Source organism: Bemisia tabaci, chromosome 1 (genome assembly GCF_918797505.1).
Source record: "Bemisia tabaci chromosome 1, PGI_BMITA_v3".
In the NCBI taxonomy this organism is placed as follows: Eukaryota; Metazoa; Arthropoda; class Insecta; order Hemiptera; family Aleyrodidae; genus Bemisia; species Bemisia tabaci.
Genome location: NC_092793.1, coordinates 52415343 through 52425623, shown reverse-complemented (window position 1 = coordinate 52425623; position 10281 = coordinate 52415343). Strand labels below are relative to the sequence as shown.

The window sequence follows — 10281 nt, the reverse complement described above, 5'->3', positions numbered from 1 at the left end:
CATGGTGTCAACGAACAGTTTTTCTAAATTTCTGTTGACACCATGATCATCCAAAAATAAAAAATTCCGACTCTTATGAGAGATGATCTCGGTGTCAACGATCACGGCGTCAACGAAACTTAAAACTTCCTTCTATATGTATAACATCTCTTAAATTTCAAGTCTTGTTTTTCTTGCGTTATTTATTCTAACCTAACCTATCCCAACCTTACCTAACCTATCCTTTCCTTACCTAACTTTAACCTTATACCCAATCTAACCGTACATGCCCGAACCTAAATGAACCTAATCTAGCCATACGTGACCCAAACATCTCCTGTAGACTTAATTTTTTATAAGGATGACATTTCCTGTTTGTTGACACCGTGATCGTTGACACCATGCTCAGAGACCATTTTTGAATTTCACTTCCTGAGCACGACATCAACAATCGTTGACTCCATGATTAGATTTTGGGTTTGTCGACATCATGATCACATGCAACGTTACCAACCTCTCAAGAAGGAATTCATTTTTTTTTTTTTTTTTTTTTTTTTTTTTTTTTTTTTTTTGGATCTAAATCTATTATATTCAACGATCTTATACGAAACACTGAAGAAATACATAGCTCGATACATATAAGTGCTATATTGTCGCAATACAAAAAATTATTCTGCTTTATTCATAAACTTGCGTTTACTTCCGTTCGTACTGTCTCAATAGGCATTTCTCTCATAGAAATTAAAAATCAGCGGTCTTCTAAAAGAAAAAAAAATAGGATGTGAAAAAATGCTAAATTCCAATCATTGAATCATATACGTTGGAAAGTTCCCAAAGGCCAACAGCTTTTAAACCGTGATTTTCACTATGAATCAAACTTGAACGATTCAGTTTCGATGCTTAATGCCAATAACCAATAATCTATTTACTTGATTGCATGTTTCACTTATATATTTACGAATGAACTTTCAATGTGGCAAAGGTGGAATTGCAGGTGGCGGCGGTGGGGGAGTGTGAGGGTACGGGAGGGGAGTGATCGGGCAAGGTCGTATGAGGCCGCGGCCGTTATGAAGAAGGTAAAAGTGAGAGGGGGGCGCTCGCTCGGCTGGGCCCGATCGGAGATTCGCCCAATCGCGTTCAAGCTTCGGCCGGAGCAGCTGAGCACCTATCTCCTCTCCAACTGGAACCTGTTCACCTCTGCCCCTGCTGACTTATTCTTTCCCGATCAGCAGAGTGGACACCACGTCCGCCTATCAGCCGTTTCCGATCAGTTTTTCCCACGATCACTTCGCTTCCGTTGCTTATCAGTGCGCGACTTCCTCCGCAACACCCTTTTCCCGCTCTGTAGGCGGTGCGGTTACGCGCGGAATTTTTCTGTGAATTCTATGCAAACTGTGTCTTTGAGTGTTGTGTGTTATTTTGTGACGCGTGTTGTCTTTTGTACTCCGTATAAACTGTGCTATTGTTTTTTTGACTTGTTCTCCGAAGCTGTGAACTAAAATGGTGCGCAGCTTTTCTCAGTGGACGAAAACTTTGAGTTTTCCGTCCAGACTCTCGCCGCAGAAGCATCCCGGATCTTCACCCTCGGTTATCAGCAACAACATGACACCGACCCCGAGCAAGGACAGATCAACTCCCATCTCGACCACACCTGATGTAAGTACTGGTTTTTTCTTGCATCATTGCATTTGGATTGAAGAGTTTCTTAGAAGCAGGAATGAAATTGCATGTCTGTAACTCCAGAGAAGAGTTTGTCAACGTTTTACAAAAGAAAAAAAACACAAAAAAAAAAAACAATCAAACACCTTTCATGTGTGATGGGATAACAAATTTGTTTCTCCCGGCTAAATCATCAAGCTAATTTTCCAATCGTTTGTAAAACGTAACTGATTCGAAAACGCATCTGTTCTCGCAAGAGATCTGTACGATTTCTGTTTTACTTACGCTTCTTATTGGGCTCTGAGTACAAGGCGCATAAGTGCAGTTTTTGCTATTTCGAGAAACACGTATTTGAAGCTTCGAAATTACATGGTTCCTGATGGCGGAAAGAAAGTTCAAACTAACTTTTTATGCTTAAAAATTGGATTTTGGGAGAAAATTTTCACAGAATATGTATTAAAACTAGTTTTACTTGAAATACCTCAATTTTTATAAAAAACTGCATTTATGCGCCTTATCCTCCCAACCTCTCGTGTCTAGTCCTGAACGTATCATGGAAATTCAGGTTTTCCATCCAAAGGAACTCACGTTTCATACTGATTGAAGTGAATCCTATGTTATGTTAGTTCAATTTTGGGGATTTATTACAGGCTTATTCTTTTCTCTGTTGAGCCCATTCTGCATTCATCTTGTTGCTTGCATAACCTACTTTACGACCTTTTTTCACAAATAGTTTACTTGCTTGATTGTGTATACGAGAACGGGTACTTTCTCTTCTCTTGTGCATAATTTTTGGACTGTCTTAATCTTTTATCAGAATGTTGACTTATGAAACGGATTGTTGGTTCGATTACAAAATTTATTATTGTCTGTAGTAGACGCGACAGAATAATCTAGTTGTACATACTTCGTAAATTGCGATTAAGTCTAGCTGATTATACTGCCTCCTCCTACCGTTTTATATATCCTTTTTTAGTTTAGTATTGAGCAAAGAGAGGGGATAGGACGCACGAGTTATTACTCGTAGAAAGTCTTAGAAATGAATAAACTATAAGATAAAAGATCTACACTGTATCTACATTGATTTCTTTGAAGATGAGAAGTTCGACTCCGGAAGATTCATATCCTAAACACCTGCTCCGATGTGCGTAATGAACTTAATACTCTAATAAGGCGGATTTCCGTCGCAGCAAAAGCGGCTTTACATACTTGCTAATCCAAGTCACTTCCTGTCGCGAAACCCTGGAAGTGCTGCTGTTACATTCGAGTGAACAGTACCCGCCTCGTTGAAACGCCTTCATTTACCAACAACGCAACATTCCGCACACAACTTGTAAACAAAGTCCGCATGATGTAATAACCGGTGTAAATTTTCAGCTCAAAGTTTTCAACGATATTGAATATAGCACGTTGCAGTACCTCCGCTTTTACGGTTTATTTCTTCCGATAAGACGTGAAAAAGTTGGCTGGTTGGTTTTGAAAGTAGCTTTGTAAAGTTACTGATTATTCACTGGACATAGCATTGATGCTGTAATCCCTCAGCATACTATAAATCGTAAAGTAATGGTGACATGTTCTGTATGAATGTTTTTTTACGAATATGATATGTACAACAAGTTGATTAAAAAACACTGCATTTTGACATAAGCCCTGTTCTGCCGTGCAAAGGAAAAACGTCGCATGAGCCCTCAGACGTTGCCAGATCTCCTTCAATAGTAATTGCATTCATTAGAAGAAATTCGCATATTTTTCTTCAAATTTTTCAGAAAATTTTGACTAAAATATCTGAAAATTTTAAGGAGAAATGGACCGCGTTAAACAGAAAGGAACCAAGCCACATCAGCTATTGCCAAATTTAATCGGGCAATTTAATTTTTTACATGAAAACGGTTGTGCGGATTTTTGTGCAAATTTCTATGAATTTTCTCCATAAAACAAAGCAAATTCCTTAAAATTTTCAAAGGAATCCGCACAAACGTTCTCTCGTAAAAAATCAAATTCCCCTGTTAAATTTGGCAATTGCTGATGTGGCTTGGTTCCTTTCTGTTTAACGCGGTCCAAATATGAATAACTTTCCTAGAAAATACGTGTTTCATCCGGGGAAATTTGGCAACTCTCGAATGTTTATGCGGCGTTTTTCCTTAGCACGACAATATTGTCCACATAACACCGTGCTGTCCTAGACTTACGCCCTCACGTCAGATTTAAAGAATGAAAAAGCGATCTCCTCTATTTTCCCCTGAGACTCCATGCCCGCTGAGAAAACTCAAAAAAACAAAACAAAAATTCTATACGGGAGTCAAATAGCAGGGTCAAAACACTGCACGAAACAGTTACAAACGCACCGATACTCTAGCTTCCTGTGTCTCTTCACTGCGCTGTAATCAGCGATTTTTCTCTCTATTAGCGCGAAGACAATTGCCGCACCAGAATTCTCGCGATTACACTGCTTACATTATTCCTTAACAATCCTTTCTCCGAACTCTTCCTTTCTTTTTCTTTTTTTGTTCCCCACAATTACGCAAAGCCTTGCACGTGCACGAGTGCAGTGGAACCGTGGAATGGGTGTCGCGACTTAATTAGACCCAGCATATGGACGTATTCGTGCTAAAAGGAACTATGTTACGCGCAAACCCTATGCGCATAGTTCCTTTTAGCACGAATACTTTCATATGTGTAGCGTCGGCCGTCCGCGGCTCCGCTTCGAGGCGCAAAACGTGCAAATAATTGTTGGGGGGGGGAGGGGGGGGGGCTGAACTGCTAGCCGATGATGAAATAGCTAGAATCTGCAAAGACCTGAAGCTCCCTCGGGGCCAGCGTTAGCGTTTTACGTGGAATCCTCCGATTTCGTGTCATTGAGTCCCGTGGATACGTTGGGTTACACTGAATGATTGGCAGCACTGGTTGCAGCCTTCTGCGCCTGCGCAGTGCACCTCTAAGTAGGTAAATGCCGCTTCCCACTCGGGCAGTCGCACTAGTCATGCTGCCAATGATGTCAATGCACGAGTGGATGAGACATCGGCGTTGCCATTTGCAGCTGAATTGAGCTTTTTAAGGCGATTCGTCACGGTTTCTGGCGTGGTCGAATGGCGTGCGATACATCGCATCGACAATGTCAAAAATCTCGGCAGATTTTGAGTTAAGCCAAAGAAAAGACGATAACTCCTGCGCATGAGCCTAAAGAATCATTCTAAAACCAAAAACTGGCAAAATCTAGTAAAATGAAAGCAGAGTCATGTTAGGGGAAAAAAACCTTGCATTCAATACAGAAATCAGTACCTGCTGTACCGAATGCGAGGTTTTTTTCCAAACAAGATTCTGCTTGAAAGCAGCTGAATGTGGTCACTCGAAATTTTGCGATATGAACCCGCCCAGCCGCTGAGACAAGTATACTGGAAAAAAAAGTCGCTCAGATCTAGAGTCCAGACTCTTAAAAACATTGAGAAGAAAAAATACTTTTGATTTAATCGGATTTTTGCTGGAATCAAAAGGATATCCGCTTAAATCAAGAGGCTGGCTCCTCGATTCAAGAAAAAATCTGATTGAATCAAGAGTACTTTTTCTTGTCAGTGTTTTTAAGAGTCTGGGACTCTAGATCCAAGCTACTTTTTCCAGTGTATTGTAACACCAAATCCTCCCTATGAAAATTAGTTGTTCATTTTCCATCCATCATCTTCCTTTTGCCAGAGACTTGGGGCTCAGGCAAAGCGTCAGACTACTTCAACGCTGCGGTCCTGGTATGATATTTCGCAGTAAAGTAGACGGGGGTATTTACCTATCCATGACCCTATGTACACGACACCTCGCAAGTGCTCCTCAGTTGGATGGCAGCGATCGATAATAACCAGCGTCGTTCCTGCCGTACTGAAATAACAGTCGTTACGAGGAACAGAGATTCGTTTGCGAGGTGTAAATAGACTGCTGATCCGTATACTTTAGCCGAGCGGATGAGCATGATATAATAGGATGATTGGTGTTCCGCGGTGTATCCAACTAAACGCCAAGTCCGAAGCTCGGCCAGGTGTGAAAATGACCAACATTTAGGTGCTCGTAACAAAATAATAGTTCTCGCGCGCTTCCGACTCTGAGCAGGGCTTTAACCCGGGTTCTTGTTTATGTTTACTCCGTCGCCTAAGATACACATATTTAAGTGTAAGTATCAGTATCCCAACGCGCGGATGGGAAAGAGGGAGGGTTATGAGGTTATTCCCCCAATCTCAGGGCTATACCCAACGCGGAGCGGACTTAAGAGAATATATGCTATAGGACCTCTTCTAAATAATATAAAGAGAAAAGTATGAAGAAGAATAAACCCTTAAAATAATAGACCTGACCCTTACACCCACAATCACCCAAGTGTTAGGGTTTCGCAGTAAATTATCTATAAATTTTGATCGCTGCACTTAAGATACGGTCAAGCCTTTTCGTGAAAGGTACTGAATGTATTCTCGTAAAATTCTTATACCTATAATATCATACAATGATAGTTCCGCACAGCTAACTTGTGTCCGCCAGCGAATAAACGAAATTCGGAATTTCTTATAGATGCTTTCGTGTTACCTACTGTTCAGTGTTCACTGCCTTTTAAACAGAAGGAAACCAGCTCGATTAGGTACATGTTTTGAAAATAGTGCAACTTCTTTTTTGCTGTATAAAATAATTAATATATGTACAGTAGCAAAACATGATTTTTCCCCCCTTTAAAATGTATACATGTTGATGGAGAATAAAAAATCATCGACTATTCCAGGCATTTTATTATGAAAAGACAAATATGTACGATTTTTAAAGCACTATAATCGAGCTGATTCCCCTCTGATGGATACGATCCCATTCTTACCGAGACGTATTGAAACCCCGAAACCTGTGCCATTCGCGGGATTACAGAATTATTGAATATTTGACCCAGCGCATTGAAGATAGCGGCGTGAGATGACGCCGCAACAAATAGTAATGTAGCAATAGTAATAGAAATAGTATATACGGCAACAACGTGTTAATGTATGTTTCTTTGCGTGCTTTGTCACGGTTGGCCGACCTCATCGGGGAATCGGCAACATCTTGCAAAATGTCAAACTTAAGCCGTGCCGTGCGCGCAACGTACGGATTTCGTAGTAAGCTCATCCAACCGCAATCTTACCCAATGGTGCCGAGTACCTTTACCTGTCCTCGTATTACCCGAAGAGGATAGTCACCCTTTGGTTTTTGTTAGGAGGCAAACTTGAGCAGAAGTAGAATTCAAATGGAAAGCCTTCATTTTCTTTTCTTTAACATTCGCGACGAAACATTCAACGTTTCCTTCGATCGCTTACATTTTTCATAGCTTGCACGTAGAGGGGACTCTGAATCAAATTTTGATAAAATTTCGCGCGAAGCTTATGTGATCTCTATAATTTTTGGCCCCTTCAGTTCGCTAGTTTTTCTAACCTTGCGTTAAAGTCACCGAGAATTTCTATTGACTTCTGATGGCGCTTCACCAATATTATGTGTTTTAGCACTGTAAGTCACCACCATTGGCTTCAAAGTAGCAGGTGAATATTTTTTCACAACCTCCCCTCCCCCTCCTCCCCTTGAAATTTTGAGACCAGTCTAATTTTTGCGCTTTGACTCATGCCGGTCCTAGATTTCATATCATGCAAGCTTGAAACTTTAAAACTTTCGGTGAGAAATCATTCATCGCAAGTATTCCTGATTATTCTTCATTTAAGAGCCTACATATACTAAAATCATTCAGAAGTCCCCATTTTCTATTGCATGCGTGTTACTTCATGTGGACGTAACCTGCTGCACCACTAATGCGGTCACTGTTAATCAATCGAACTATATAGATTGTGAGAAAAATGATTCCCATGCTCAGAAATATTACGCTGCGTCTTACTTTTCTGATAGTTTTGCTGTGAAATATACGCTGTAAATAAGCTGTGCATGGAAACTATCACGCGTGAAGACAAATAAAATAACTCATAATTTCTTCTGGCCACACTCCGGTTTGTCCGGTATCTGCATCTCGTAATTTTTTCTCTACTGGCTAGAGAAGAACAATTTATGTATACCGGAAGATGCCTATATAGTACCCACCGACAAATGCATATTTTCCTAATCTAAATAATTTTTAAAGCGTCATAGTTTCGAATCAACGCGGGTGTCATTAACATACTCAGTGATAAGCACATGAGTTTTGACACCTTGGCTAGTAAATCTAACCGAAATGGATTAAATGTGGCCAATGTTTTATTTGAGAGCCATCAAAATAGAACCAAAGATACTTACAACTTCTCTTTTATACCCCTATATCGAAGCAAATTTTTTTAGCTATCCAAGGAATCACCGAGACGCTTTTGTAGGAATCAAAACGCTTCTCTCGGTTTAAATTCTATCTTCCTCTGTTATAATTGGAGTCAACGCCCTAATTAAAAAATAGACAACGAAATAGTGCGGAAAAACGTCCAGTCAAAAACTTCGGCTCTTGAGTAGCAAAGCTGAGAGCGAAATAGAGTTGGAAAATGAGAGAGGTTTGGATTTAATTAATTAATTTGTCAATAAACCGAAAGAGGGCGCGGGCGGAGCATGGCATGAGAGCTTAAGTTAAGATGCCAGGAGTCGCCGCGGTGGGACCGGTTGTCCTGGGAGTCGAACTCTGGGCCGCTGCGCGCTGCCTGCAACTGATTATCAAGCTGCTGAGTCACTGCTGCAGCTCCAACTCTGTTGCCGGGCATTAAGTTTAATATTTTCATGATCAGAAATTGTATTTCTCCAAGGACAACTGATATATCTTTTAGTGTTCAACGTTTTCTAGTCAATCCCTTTCTAATTCTATAGATAAAACAAGATAGAGGATTTCTGCAGACCGAATAGCTAAAAATACCTTTTTTGTATTCAACGTTTTCTCATGAATCCCTTTCTGATTGTTTAAAATGAAGGGAATGAGGGAATTTCTGCCGACCAAATTTCTCTAAAAATACCTCAAATGATCGGTGATCTATTTGACATCGGCCTTTAATTTTAGGGGCGAATTTTTCCTGACTTACTTGTTGAGACGAAAACCTAAAGCAGATTTCTCTGAAATTCTCAGTTATGAATTACGAAACTGTTTTAAAGGACCCCTCCCCACTCAAATAAAAATATCTTATTTTATCGACAGTAAGTTTCAATACTTGGAGGAATGATCGAACCGCACATTTTAAAACTTGAGAAAGGGTGCAGGAGAAATTTTAAATTTAAGAAAAAAAAACAAAAAAACAGTCCTTCCTCTTGAGGAAATCGAAATTCTGGTCCTGAAAATGTCTTAGACATAAAAACTTCGCATCTCTCCAAACGTCTCTTCAATACGTATGTTCTCTCACATGCATTGCACTTGCACATTTTCGAGCAATTTTGCAGTAAGCTGCATCACAGTTCGTTTAATCAGTTCATTAATCAAGATCGACATTAAACTAAGTATTTAGCCTGGTTTCTTACTTCCGGGTGATCCATCGATACTTTTAAGTGTAACGGATGACAAGTTTGACAACCATGAACAGAGGACTGAAGATTGAGTGAGGGCGCTGTGCCATGATGCGTCGTGATCAGGTTGGATCGGATCCATGTTGCTTAAGAAAAGCTCGAGTAGCTCTGTGCTCTGTTGTCTTTTTGCTGGGTCGCCATCGCTTATAGAATCTCGGAACAACTAACCGGTTCTCCACCGTACTTCCAGCCAAGTAGCAGATTAGAGCGAACAAACTGAGATTGAAATTAGGAAAATTCGTCCGGGGAGGGAAGGGGCGCAACAAAAATTAAAAAGTTGCGGAAGAAAAATTAGTTTGTTTCAGTGGAGCTTTCTGGATATTTTTCAGGAGTGTTTACATTGCTTTACAATAGCTTCAACGTTTTTCTAATCATGGGACGAGTGTAAGTTATTGACTCGGTTTTTTCCGCATAAAACGAAATAATTTGAAACGAAACTCAAGAGTTTCTTTTTTTTTTTTTCAAAATTGAGATTTTGTCAACACATTTTTAATTATCTTAAAAGTGCTCTCTTAAGCCGCATCGGAGCCGAAGTAGTCATCTCAAATTGGTCCCTAAATTGCACTAAACTACGCCGCCTCACCCACCACGCCGATATAGCTGGCCTGGACCATTCAATCTGTGCTGCGTATAATAGCTAATTAACGTGGGAATATCACCCAGGATCAGAGGGGGTCGGCTACTGAGACAATAGCGTGTGTGGAGACGAACTCTGGTAACAATAGCAGAGTGAGCCTTAAAAACCATGCAAGGCTCATCCGGGCTTCTTGGTTTTGTCCGATGTTGCATCGATTTGGTGCGACGATTGTTTAATTATCGTTGAAAGGCGGTCAAGATGCGTGCGGAGAAGGATATTTCAAACGATATCCTCGAGGATGCAAGAGAAAAACCGATACAAACACGAATAGGACAGAGAGAGGAAAGAAAAAGTATGCTACCTTTTTGAGCCGTGAGCCGGCATTTGTATTTGAGTACGTCATTACGGAGGCCCGTGCCGAAACGCAGAGATAGCTTTCTTTTATAGTGACTGTAGATGGTTTGATACGCGACTGATTTATCACCCTTTTCCGTAGGGTTTCTCCACGGGTGGGGGAAAGATACAAGGATGAGTGTGTCCTCTTCTCACTAGTGAGCTCGAGT

General features: G+C 40.6%; 1 protein-coding gene across 1 annotated transcript in view; it reads left to right on the top strand.

Annotated features, from left to right (window-relative positions):
• Positions 1-1122: 1122 nt before the first annotated feature.
• The window catches only part of Traf4 (TNF receptor associated factor 4), a 37776-nt gene continuing 28617 nt past the window's right edge, over positions 1123-10281 (top strand). Inside the window, exon 1 of the mRNA XM_019055330.2 lies at positions 1123-1635. Within this exon, the coding sequence (XP_018910875.1) occupies positions 1480-1635 (156 nt within the window). The 5' untranslated portion in view covers positions 1123-1479. The remainder of the gene's footprint in view (positions 1636-10281) is intronic.